The sequence below is a fragment of the Fukomys damarensis genome, unplaced genomic scaffold (genome assembly GCF_012274545.1).
Source record: "Fukomys damarensis isolate Sample0158 unplaced genomic scaffold, DMR_v1.0_HiC HiC_scaffold_3, whole genome shotgun sequence".
Taxonomy (NCBI): Eukaryota; Metazoa; Chordata; class Mammalia; order Rodentia; family Bathyergidae; genus Fukomys; species Fukomys damarensis.
The window spans coordinates 14,275,874-14,289,862 of record NW_022900915.1 but is presented as its reverse complement, the minus strand read 5'-3'; the positions used below and the strand labels follow the sequence as shown (position 1 = coordinate 14,289,862).

Genomic DNA, 13,989 nt, shown 5'->3' with positions numbered 1-13,989 from the left:
AAAATAGTTCGATCCCTGGTATTCCAGTATTAAAAAAGAGAAAATAGTTCGATCCCTGGTATTCCAGTATTAAAAAAAAAAAAAAAGATCATATGCTAAAAATTGCATTAATTGTAACAATAGAAAAATCTATTGTGTATGTAGGAATAAAACAGGGAGGTGAAAAAAAACTTTACATTTTTTAACATAAGTTATCAATGCATAATTTCCCTTTTAAGTGGAAAATTTATAATGATGACTATAAACCTGAAATATCCTTTTTCATACTTTAGGTAAATAAAGTTACATCTTTGACCTCGTATAAAATACTCTAGTCAAATTGTAGCATGGAGTCTCTGCATTGTTTAGTAAACCTGTTCATACTCCTGAAGTTATTCTAAGAATCATAGTATTCTCTTAAAGAGAAAGTACTGAACATGTCAAAGAAGGGCAAGGAATACAATTTTTATAAAAGAAGAAATGTATCTGCCTCAGTTATCAGCATGCAAACCATTTTACAAAGGGAAAAGTAAATGCAAATTAAAATAATTATTAGACTTTCTATCCTTACAATGACAAAATATTTATAGTTTGTGGAAAATGGATATGATGGTTAAGCAAAATGCCTGTCATTCATATTAAAGAGTGTCCTGGGCTGGGGATTTAGTTCAGTGGTGCACTGCCTGCCTCGCAAGTGCCAATGTCTTGAGTTTGATCCCTGGTACTAAAAAACAAAAAGACAAAAAACAAACAAAACAACTGTTCTGTGGACATTGAGAAAGTTAATTTTTACTTAACATTTCAAAACAGGATCATATGACATAACTATTCTAATTTACTTGCCATGCTCTCTTTGAGGCATGGTGTGATTAAAATAGTAAAGAGCACCAATTTGAAATCAGGATATTGGGCTTAAATCCCAATTCTACCATTTTATAGCTAGGTTCTGTACACGTTATCCCACATACCTTAATTGTAAGATGAGAATATTATTAGAACAGTTTCTAGTACACAGTAAGTACTACGTAAGTCCCTATCATTACCCCACCTTAAACGAAAATGTTTTAAGAATAGAGTACTTTCAGTGAAAATAACTCTATAGAGCGATAAAATTTTAAAAAGGAAGAGTATCTCACACCCAAAACCATGAAATGTAACTTGATGTGAGAATAATGCCTGTACCCAAGTAGTACACTGAAATGGTACCGCAAAACCTCAATTAGCCATGCTTCAAAAGAGCTGGGATGCATGTTTCTATACTTAACATCAAACAAAGGTAAAAGAAAAGTAACATGGAGGATTTAAAAAATAATTTTCTGTTAATACATACATAATTAATTTCTAACTACCTATAGTCCTAAGTGAAAACCAGTGTTTTAAATTCCAACTGACCATTTATACCAAAAATAAAGGCCTACTGTGGAATTATCATCATACACCTTAAAGTGATATGAACAGCCAGGTGTGTCATGTACACCTCTGATTCTAATTCTCAGCCAAACTGAGGCAGGAAGATCGGCAAGTTTAAGTCCCACCTGGGGAACCCAGTGAGACCTTATCTCAAAGTAAAATGGGCTGAGGGTATAGCTCAGTGGCAGTGTCCATAGGGTAACACCAAGAAATGAGTGTAAGACATTTAGGGCTATCATTTAAAAACATCTATATTTAAATATTTAAATACCAGGGACTTTACACAGTGAAGAAGGCTAGTTAAATCTTGAGATTTACTTGTTCTGGGGTAACAGTATCAAAACACACCAATTTCAGTATTACATATTTACAGAGAGGATAAGGGTGCTAAGCAAACCAATTGCTTTTGCAAAGTTATTCTGGGACTATTATCAAAACTGTTTGGCTGGGGGAAGCACTCTGATAAACAAGAGCCTAATTCCAAGGATTAAAAAAGAAGTGTGAAAAACATGGCTCATCTATTTTGTTCTTAAATATTATGGTCTACCACACATTTCTGGAATACCCACATACCTACTCTAAATAAAAGTTTTATATGCACTGGGATGAATTCAAAACAAAAATGAGGCTTTCACAATAAAACCACACATAACACATAACCTATTAACTTACATTTTTAAGCCTTTCAATTTGTCTATAAACAGAACCGATTACCCCATGTACCATATAACATCTACTATAATATAAATGATAAACTAGAATTTTGTTGTACTATGTAGTATATAAATGGATATAAAAGTTAATCTTAAACCTACTGTAAGATGTTTTTACTACGATGGTCCAAAATAACCTCTTTGAGTTGAACATACATGAAAAACTAGCATGTAATGACTCAACAAATGCTAATTTCTTCAATTCTGATCTCTTATATTGACCACTATAAAAGCATACACTTGTTGGTTGTCTTCTAATGAAGTAAAGGCATGGAAACAGGAGTTGTTATTCAGTATATTTAAGAGAGGAGAAATGTAGCCTTCGCTCTATCAGGGATCATTAGTTGCTGTGTCTTATTTCTCCTGAATAAAGAATTACCTTATACCACTGATGATGAACCTTTTAGAGCTTTCAATAACACAGGCAGCTCGCTGTAGCACCTGTGCTGTAGGTTCATCACCACCGCCTTATACTCTGGATATAAGGACGATACCCAGAGAAGCATTATATGCTTAAAGCTCCAGACTGAAATTTGTCAAGTATTTGTGAACGCTTTTAAAAACGTTATTGGGTAAGCAATCATACTATGTTAATGATATCAAAGAATTTTATCTGGGTTTATTCTTTGAGCTTTATTTGTGACTTATTTCTAAATATAAAATAGATGAAAACATGAAAACTAAGTAGTAAACTTGGGCTGGATTAAAGAAATCAGTCATATTTAAATGGCCAATATATAATGCATAGGAAATTAGATAGCAGCAAAATGAAACTGGGTAAAATCTGGACAAAGATTTCATAATAACAAAGAAATTACCTTATGGTATTGAAAGTGAACTTCTGCCTGAATTTTTAGTTAATCTTTCTAGCTTTTGTAATACAAGAAAATGGGTAGCAGTTATAAACAATGTTTCATTTAAACATGTTAGCTAGCACTCTGCAGTGGAGTAATCTGGTCCCACTTGAAGCTGTATGTGTAGTTTAGGGAATTAGACTCTAATATCACACACAGATTGTGTGCTAGGCAGCACCAACAGTCTCCTATCAAGAGAACAGTACTGTTCCATTTGACTCAGCCATCCCTCTGCTGGATATCTTTCCAAAAGAATTAAAAGAATCATATAACAGTGATAAATGCACACCCATGTTTATAGCGGCACAGTTTGTTAATAGCTAAAACTTGGAAACAGCCCATTTGCCCATCTGTTGGACACGGGATAAAGATGTGTTTTTTCTATAAAATGGAATATTACTCAACCATAAAGAATGAGAAATTAGAGTCATTCATAGGATAAGATGCATATTGAGGATTTACTCATATGTGAAATAAATAAGACACATATATAAATACCGAGTAGTTTCTCTGGTGTGAAAAACTATAATGGTACACAGATCCTAATGGTATAATTGACAATGTGAAATAGGAAGAAAAGGGCTAAAGGTATAGGGGAAGTGGGAAGAATAGGGTAAAGGAAATAAGGGAAAAGAAAAAAATATAAAAAAATGGAAATAAAGTATTTGAAAATAGGGAAGGGGGGGTGAAAGGAGGGCATGGGTAAGGGGAAAAATGAGAACTAAGACCTGTCATGTAAAGGTACAAGATCCCAATGATGAATGTAACTGTACTGTATACCTAAAATGTACCAATAAACTCAAAGAGAAAAAAAAATCACAGCATTCCATTCTTTTTCTTATCTAGATTATTAAAAATACAAATCTGATCCTGCTTTTAACATTATTTTTTGTCTGATTCCTACTTAGCTTCTAGATTTAAAATTCAGTGTTATTTCTTCGAAGATGCTTTCTCTGCCTTACAGGACAGAATCAGGTGGACCTTCCTGCTTATTTCTACAGCATTATTTGGCCAGTTGTATGCCACACTATTTTGTGATTGACTTTAAATCTTCAATAGCAAACTCGTATAATTTTAATCATTTTATGTCTAATAACTGTCTTGGTGAATATTTGCTGAAGCATTACTATGACAACAAATACTAAACACATGAGTTATGATGTATTCACTGTATTCGTTTAACTTGCCATTTCAACTACAGCAGAATTTTAGCTTTTTTTTCAGAGCAAAGTTTTTAATGATGAGATCAGTGTTAATTATACAACTAGTTATATAAACAGGGACATGAAACTCTTAACATAACTACTTTCAGGTTTCTTTACTTGAAAAAAACCCATACAATGCTTTCTTCAGCTTTTTTACTGGCATACCTGTAACTTTAAAGACATACAGTGGACCCCTGACTTACAAACTCAATTCATTTGCGAGGTTGTAACTCAGATTCATCATTTGAAGGCTCATGTTCCTCTGTACAGGCAGATTTGTGTCCTTAGAGAGACAATGACCCAGCATTTTTTAGTTAACCCCACGCAGGAAAGGATGTTGTAATAATGTTCATTTCAGAACTCTCTAACTCTCTAAGGGTTAAAACTATGCCAGCAACCATCTGGAGTCACAAGTGGCATGCATTCCTGTTGTAACTCAAGACTTTGGTCCTAAGTTAAAACTAAAATTCTAGTTTTAATTTGAGGTTTCACTGTACATACTTCCAAGTTAAAGGTATGTTTTTCAAAGGTAAAACACAGAAAATGAACATATAAATATACCTAATACAGAAATATTTCCAATCTTAGGGAATAGTTTTGAGAATTTAAAAGGAGTAAGATATAGTTTGAAGCAACTTCACTTTTATAAGTTTATTATGTAATTTCCTTTTCGTGTATAGTCTGCCTATTCTGAATTCAGTGTTTGTAAGAACAACCAGTGAATCCCCACTGAAATCCCAACAGTGTATTTTGTAGAACCAGACAAAACAATCCAAAAATTCATTTGGAATCAGAAGAGACCTAGTATGGCAAAAGCAATCCTAGGCAACATAGACATTACAGGGGATATCACAATCTCCAACATGAAATGATATACAAAAGCCTCTGTGATAAAAACAGCATGGAATAGTACTAGCAAAGAAACAGACCTGAGGATCAGTGGAACAGATTAGAAGATGCAGAAACAATCCAGACATACTCAGGTACCTCATCTTTGACAAAGGAGCCAAATACCCTCATTGGAAGAAAGACAGTCTCTTTAATAAATGGTGTTTGAAAAACTGAATTTCAACTTGTCAAAGATTAAAACTAGATCCGTATCTTTCACCATGCACTAAACTAAAATCCAAGTGGATTAAATATCTAAGTATTAAAACAGAAACACTAAATAAGTTAGGTAGAACTCTTGAAGACACTGGCAAAGGAAAAGACTATGAACAAATCCTCAGTGGCACAGGAACTACTACAAAGAATCAACAATTGGGATTTCATCTTTTTAAAAAGTTTCTGCATTGCCAGAGAAAGCATAAGTAGAGCTAAAAGACAACCTACAATGTGGGAAAAATTTTTTCCTCAGACAAAGGTCTACCATCTAGAATATATAAAGAACTCAAAAAAACCCAGAACCCCCAAATAAAAAGACCCAATTCAGAAATGGGCATCTGAAATGAACAGACATTTCTCAATGAAGTAAAAGCAGCAAATAATCATGAAAAAATGTTCAACATCACTGGTTGTTTGAGAGATGCGGATGAAAACATTGAGATTTCATTTCACCCCAGTAAGAATGGCCACTATCAAAAAATCAGTAACAATATATAACAAATGCCGGTGGGGTTGTGGGGTATTAGGAACCCTTCTTCATTGTGGGTGGGAGTGCAGACTGGTGCAACCACTGTGGAAATCAATGTGGAGATACCTCAAAAAACTAGGATTAGAAGTCCCATTTGACCCAGCTATTCCTCTGCTGGGTATCTCCCAAAAGAATTAAAAGAATCATAGCACAGTGATATATGCTCACCCATGTTTATAGTGGCTATAGCTAAAATTTGGAAACAGACCAGTTGCTTATGAACTGGAGACTGGATAGAGCAGATGTGGTTTTTCTATAAAATGGAGTACTACTCAGCCATAAAGAACACGAAACTAGATAGATTTATAGCTAAGTGGGTGCACATTGATGCCATAGTCTTAAGTGAAATGAGTAAGTCACACATGTGAAAATACTGAATAGTTTCTCTGGTGTGAAAAACAAAGTGAAAATAAGGGTCAATATGAATAATTCATATTGTGTAATAGGAAGAAAAGCTAAAAGAGTAAAGGAAGTGGGAGGGGTAGGGGAAATGTAAAATGGGAAAAGAAAAAATACGTGAAAAGGAATAACACAGAAAGAATGATTTTGTAAACAGAGGGCTGGAGAATGGGGAAAAATAAGAACCAAGACCTGTCATGTAAAGGTACAAGATCCCATAATGAATGTAACTGTATCATATACCTAAAATGTAATAAATTTAATAAAGATAAAAGAACAAGTGAATAAAATTAATGAAAGTCCTATTTTATTGAGTATTAATACAAATTTATGCTAGTCAAACATAAATACTGAGTTGAATAAATTATTATGGCAACCTATTTATATGTTAAAAAGTAAAACGATCAATTTTTATATGAGAGAGATGAACAAATCCTATCTAATTTTTTCCTTACCTTCCAGGTTCATTCCAGCTTGAAGACATTTTCGATAGCGACAGGCTGGGCAGTTTTTTCTCCGAATTTTATCAATGATGCAATCATTTCTTCCAGCACAAAGATAATTGTGCTGTCCTAAATGGAATAAAAGACACTTAAAATTTCAAAAGTCTTAAAGAATTTCTTAAAAATGTAGAGCTTCTTTAGGTAGGACATGACTGAGACCCAATGGGTAACAGCAAAGTTGAGAGGTCAACTACTGAAAACACTTTACATACACACAAATAGTCAAATCCTAAGTGTAATACTTTACATTTACACAAAGTGAGCAACTGAGCACATCTGTGTTACCTCTCAGATTCAGAAACAGAATTATACCCCACAAACCATTTTAGTGCCTGAGTCTACTCACTATTCACTGAAAGTACTCTATTTATTGTGACTTCTGGCCTGATGCCAGTGAGCCTAAAGAAAGAAGAAACTGTGTTAAAAATACTGTGGGAATCCCAAATGGAAATGGCTTTAATTCAACATTATGCCACCATATGCGAATAAAATATGCCTCTCATCCCAAATGTAAAGGGAGTGAGTGACAGCAATATTCTTCAATATTTAGGTTGTTAGCAACTGATAAATTACAGAATGATGAAACTAAACTACCATAGATAGATCATAGATCATTATTTCACATGCAGTTAGAATATACCAATGATTGACTCACCTTTGACCTCAAATATTAGGACTGTTATCATCTAAATCTTTTACTACATAGTGTTCACTTATGTGTTAAGGAGAACTGCAATTCTTAAAAAGAGTAAAAGTTTCCTCCCTCCCAAATGTACATTTTTATAGTCTTCTTTTGAACTGGTTTTCAAATATTGAAGAAAACTAAGGATCTCTGGCCTGGTAAAAATAATGTCTCCTACACAAGAAATTAATATAAAGGAGAGATTTAAGCACAACGGCCATGTAGCCTGCCATGGTGATGTATTTGGGAGATAAGATTTGTGTGCCAGAGTGTTAAATAGCTAATCCTCATAGGCATTAGAATTTATAGCCCTGTTTTAAAGAGCACGTAAAACTATTTTTTAATGTTCAAAATTTTTAAGGCTCCACTGCCTGTGAATTTCATTTTCAAAAAGCATTTTGTCAATTTTCTTATACACAATAGTACTATATTTATTTTCACATCATGGAAATACTTGAACATTTAATAAAGAGCTGAATAAAGTAAGCACAAGTAAAGAGACATAGAGAAATTATACTAAATGCAGATGGTCTTTACTTATGATTCTAGTTGATACACTAGGAGCTAGCTAATACAAAACTTGTATCCCTGTCATCTGGGTGGGGCAGCATGAGTAATTCTGCTAATGTATTAAAAAGTAATCCAAACAAAATGATTCATCTAACTCTCAAAGATATGAACATAACTCTAGACAAATAATAATCCCTATACAGTGGATGATTATGTTTCTCTAAAAATTAATATAATCAGAGCTTCAGGTAAATCATTCAAGCCACATGCCTTCACACTGCTTTACAAATAACTAAATTACATTACTTTTTTCCAAGAGGATTCAATAGTAAAATTAGAGTTCTTTCCAATGTTGCTTTGTCATGGAATGAATAACTCCTTTAAGGAGATACTGCTCTTGCCTCTGTCAGCAGTCTAAATCCATAACCAGACTAAAGTTTTACATTAATGAAACATTCCTATAGTTAAATCATTTTCTTTAAAATACCTTCTCTTTCCTGCTTCAAGCAGAATTTATCACTTCCTCCTCTGTTAGAATCTCTGTACTTGTAGTTGTTAACTGTCATTTTGGTGGTCTGTGACCTCTGAGAGGGCAGGGGTCAAGTCTAATGGTATTTGTATCACCGAGCATGGTGCCCTGGCTTAATATGATAAAGAAGGCAGGAAGAGCTGAAAGGAATGTCTTTTTTTCCCCTCAGAGTTTCCTCTTAGTTGGCCTAAGTTTGGTATATATCAACCGGTACAGTTTGTGGCTTTCAAATCAACTAAAACTTGTGGGGATTCAAATTCCATGATTCTAATACAATGAGTATTCTGTTACTTCTCAAATTTAACAACATTCATTTCACATAATAGCATTGTCTTACACTGTTACCTTCAGTTCTCTAATCAGGCTCTCTCCTATCAATTTATAATTTAAAAAATTTTAGCTCTGCTTGTGTTTTCAAAAATACTTCATTCCTACTGAAGAATTACGAGCCACATGCCTTACCCTTTTACCGACTTTCTAACCTTAGTGGGCTTTGCATATAAGTACAAATTTCACAATCCACAGTGAGAAATGGGAATCAAATAGAGAAAAAAATAGAACTCTTCAAAACACACACTACCTTCCACTGCTCTTTTGAAGAATACTTTACAGCTTCCGCACGTCAAGACCCCATAATGGCACCCCGAGGCTTCATCAGAGCACACCAGGCAGAGTTTAGGAGGTGGTCCTGTTGTTGTTGAGGAACTAGATGGAGGAGAGCTCACATCTGGCCTCATTCCAGCGCTAGAGGAGGAAAAACAGGGTTGTGATTTAACTGTCAGGCCTGTAATAGCAACGTCAGAATACATTACTCTTAAGCCTCTCACTCCACGTCAACGATCTATACTATCAAAGTATAGTGAAATGATGAGAGCTAGGTCATTTCTTTTGAAGTACACTCCAACAGAATGGTAAGGTGGTGTATAGTTTAACAATTATAATCTTAGTTGCTTATGATTTATAATCACTTATAAAGGTGTTACAAAATATTACCATTTTCTAAGTGTCCAATTTGAGTTATACCACAATCAAGAGAGATGATATTTTTATCACTCCAAAAAGACACCTCCTATTCTTTTAAATGCTTGTGATACTATCCCCAATTACAGGGGAATGAACCCAGAGTCTATGCTGAACTACATCCCCAGACCTTTTTTTTAATGCTTTGAGACAAAATCTTGCTAAGTCAGTCAGGCTGGGCTTGAACTTGTGACCCTCCTGCTTCAGCCTCTTTTCCTCCTCTTAATTTAAAGATCTTGTTAAGATCTTGTACTGGTATCTTTTTAAATTCAGTCAAGTTTTATTACAGTTCTAACCATGTCCTCTACTAGAACAAAAAAAATGTTTTTTATCATCTTAGAGACTGGTTCTATATTTCTCATTCCCAGTGTCATACTAGCTGAAGCCATAGTTTCTTAAGGCTTAAAAAGACTGATCCAGAAATAATTACTTTTAAAACCTGTCTTTCAGTTAATACTAGAAAAAGCATGAGGTTTTCAACACTGAGGACCATTCTGCCTTCTTCTCTCAACAAAAACAGCCTTAAGAAAAAGGTGAAAAATATGAATCTGCTTGTCTTACCAGGTCTCATTTTTCATTTTGCAAGCTTCTCGCCACAACAAATGCAGGTCTGGTGTTTATTAGTGTTTAAAGAGCATATAATTTTTCTTTCATTTTTATAGAAACAAGTCTTTATTAAGTAACTTTTAATAATTGAAAAACAAAACTCTTTAGCAAATATACCAAGTGCTTTGGCTCTCTAAGTTAAAGGCCCTTTATCTTAAAACATATGGTTTTAAACTCTATAATCCCTATGAGTTCACATATATATGATAAAAGAGTGTAGTAAAATTTGGTAATACTAAGCTATGTTGGTTATTTATCATTCTTTGTGATTTTTAGAAACACTACTCACACCTAATAGATGTTGATTTTGAAAGGCATGTAATTTTTAAGATTTTCGATCTCAGAAAAGTTGAAAGAAGTACAATACACATGCACTGTTTACCTGTAGTTACCAAATCTTAACATTTTGCCACACTTATTTATAAAAGAGCAAGACAATCCTTTTAATACTACAGGAGAAATTATAGAGACTTCCAATATTATATTTTTCTAAAGTCAGTTTTAGAACCAATACTATTATATAGCTAAACATGTTTTGCTTGTAGCTAGAAAGTGCCTATTCTTTGTCTGGGAATATGTTTTCAAGCAGACTTCCAAAAAAAATAGATGGTGGTAAGTTGCTGAGTTTAGAACTCTACATAGTGCATTTACAATGTATACATCTAAACTGCCCCCCAAAACCTCATGCACTCATAGGTGGGGCCTTGGGGGAGATGGCGGTGTCATGGGTACGTGAAACTCATTACTGGAGATGAAGCTCGGTGGGATGAGCTGGGTCAATGTGTGGACACAGCCTGGAAGGGTATATGTAGTTGTGTTTCCTACCTGCTATCTCCACTCTGTCTCTGAACCTCTATGTTCATTCTCTTCCTGGATTCCTCCACTTCCTGCCTGACCTGCCATGAACCATTTGTTTGTCCTCTGCCATGCCATCCCACTTTGGAACCAGCCCACTGTGGGCTGAAACCTCTATAAACTAAGCCAAAATAAATCTCCCTTTCTTTAACTTACCTGTTTTGTTCCAGCAATGGGGAAATAAGACGTACTACCTCTTACTGAACTTTTCTTTGTTCTCGAAAAGAGATGGCATTCAGAAATAAATAGATTGGGTATGAGCTGGCTCTTTGTTATCCTTCATTATATCACAGTTTTATAGTACAAAATCTCATTGACAAATATGTATGCTTAAGCTAGTTCACAATCTAGTCAGAAATGATGTTTATCAGGTTGTAAGGTATGATAAAAATACAGTGAGTTTTAAGATTTGCTGCAGTTAAGGATACATTGATATTAATCCCCCCTCAAAATACTTCCTCTTGCTTTGAACACACTTATGGTACCATTTTTGCCACTTATCTATGAGTGTCTTCAGTTGCACTGTAATTAAAAATGTTTTCTTTTCATGGTCATTTTAATTTGGGGAAGAGCCAGAAGTTGCCTGGAGCCAGATCTCACCAATGAGGTAGAGGAGGACATACTGGAATGTTTTCAGCAGCCTCACTTTGCACTGGATGGCACTTGGCAGCAGCATTCAGCATATTTTTGATCATGTCTCATAAGAAATCCATAAAAGAGACTTCCAGAACTGATCGAGAAAGTGGCAAGAACGGTGGGCTAAGTGTGTGAAGCTAAAGGAGCAGCATGAAGGGGATTAACGGCGGAGTGTCTTCGACTGCAATGAATTAAAAAACATTCACTATGTATCCTGATCACATCTTGTACACCTTTTTGTTTAGGAATACACGTTATGTTATTTAAGTCAGTAAACCCAAAACTTCACAAATCCTGTCCTCAGATTAACTTCCTATCCCTTGCCAACTGTCTGTTGATCCATGAAGTTTAGCCAACCGGACAACATTCCCCCACCCCAATTCTGGGAGTAGGCCCCAGGGCTTCACACTGTTCTCTGAACACTTAAGACTGTGTGTGTGCTTCTGTGTCATAAGGCTTTGATTCCTTGAAAGATTCGGGTGAACAGGCTGACTACACATCAAAAGCCTGAAATAGAACCACCTGAAATGACTGTTGTAGCACAAGCCACCCTAGAGTAATGGGTGACTAACAGAGCTGCTGTGGGCCATAGTTTTACAGAGACATAGCAGTACCTTGGAGTAAGTGAAGAGAGCTGCAGCAGTGTGTTGGGGAAGCAAAAGCTTCTGGTCCTGAAGGTATTCCTATTCTTGCTCCGGCAGTCTCTGTCAACTGACATCTATTTTTAGGAACCAACCAGTTGCTTGTATATTTAGTTTATGGAAAGTGAGACCACCGTTTAAAGATTTTAAAGGTTAAAACTGTAATATTTCCTCAACCACTGTATACTGTATATACATATGCTGCATGTATAGTTTCTACCAGCACCTCTAGATGAGGTTATGCAAGTAGTGGCAGGTGGTTGATTAGGGAATCCATTTGTGAGTAAACTGACACATTTCAGACTCCTCTGGACCACTTAATAGCTTGTGACCTTAGGTAGTTACTGCTTTGAACCTTAGTTTTCTCATCAGTAAATTGAGGCAGATATTACTCATGTCTTGCTTTGTGAAAATAGTACATTGTTTCAACACCTAGCACACAGCTGCTATGTGTTCATTCTTTTTTCTTTCAAGGAAACAATATTTTGAGTAAACTGTATGTAAGGGGAAGGTATATATTATTAAGTCTAAAACCTGGGACAGTGTACCCCCTAAATTATCACCTATAAATTATCACACATGCAAAATATATTCATTTTAACTACTTAACTGAGATCTACACATGTAAGAAAAGAAAGTTAAAATGACATGAACAAGTAGATTAAAAAAACAGTAGCCAAGAATCTGGAGCCTAGTCAGACTTTTGGTTTCCCTGCAGGCAGTTATTCTGGGCTGTATCAAGTAAGAACTGAGAACATGGAAAGCGGCCAGGTATACATACCATAGACACCAACAAGGAAAGTTTTTTTCCAAAAAATAATGAGGACTATGATAGCCTGTAGAGTGCTACAGGGAAAAAAAAAATGGATGAATACAAAATGGTCTTCAACTGCACATGGTATGATGTACCAAAAAGGGTTGTTATGGTTTGTGTCTAGATGTCCCCCCAAGCAGCAAGTGACAAGCAATAACCCTCTTTGTGTCTCTTACATCTTACCCAGGCTGCCCACCCTTAGGGCATGTAGCACTCATACTCAATCCTAGTATCACACACTCCAGATCCAGCCACCTCTAAAAAGCTCCACCTAGGACTGAATGAGGCTTTACGGGGACAAGGATGTAGCTCAGAGGCAAAGCACCTGCCTGGCAAGCGTGAGGCCCTGAGTTACCTCTGTCCCCTGCACGCCCTCCTCCCCCCAAAAATACCATTGGTCCATCTTGCACTTTGAATGGATCTTTTCCCATGCATACTATTTTAATACAGGTTAAGTAGCCTTTATCTAAAAAGCTTAAGATCAGAAGTTTCAGATTTTGGCCTATTTGTAAACATTTTACCAGGTGAGCATCTCAATTTCTGAAATGATGCGAGATCTGAAACTGTTGAGACTCATGTCAGGACTCAAAAAACTTTGGATTTGGAGCATTTATATTTTTTAGATTAGAAATCCTCAACCTACATCAGGCACTAGTAATCTTAGAAAACTGGTCTGAGTTTTCCAGATCTCCGAAATACTGACATCATCCATTACATAATATAGAAAAGTTACATTTATCAAGCTCACAATGGCAGATAAAACTCCAATTTCTGTTTAAAATTTGTATTTTACTAATTGGCAACAAATACTGTTGTTTCTTTAAGGTGCGCATACTAAGTTCAATTCACTTATTTCTGAGAAAACCACTTACCAGATACCTATGGCTGAAAACCATTATTTCTGTCTCTCATGGTATTCTATGAAAAAACAACAACAAAAAAAAACTGCCTCATTTAAGAACTTAAGTTTATACACGCTTTTTTTTTTTTTTTTTTTTTT

At 35.2% G+C, this 13,989-nt stretch overlaps 1 protein-coding gene across 5 annotated transcripts in view; it reads right to left on the bottom strand.

Moving 5' to 3' along the window:
* The window catches only part of Nr3c1 (nuclear receptor subfamily 3 group C member 1), an 82,724-nt gene that overhangs the window by 15,537 nt on the left and 53,198 nt on the right, over nt 1–13,989 (bottom strand). For 4 of the 5 annotated variants that reach the window (XM_010627031.1, XM_010627034.3, XM_010627032.3 and 1 more), the window contains exons 3-4: nt 8,995–9,161; nt 6,649–6,765 (exon numbers count right to left, since the gene is read on the bottom strand). In XM_010627031.1, the coding sequence (XP_010625333.1) occupies nt 6,649–6,765; nt 8,995–9,161 (284 nt within the window). The remainder of the gene's footprint in view (nt 1–6,648; nt 6,766–8,994; nt 9,162–13,989) is intronic. The other variant, XM_010627035.1, reaches the window with a different exon arrangement.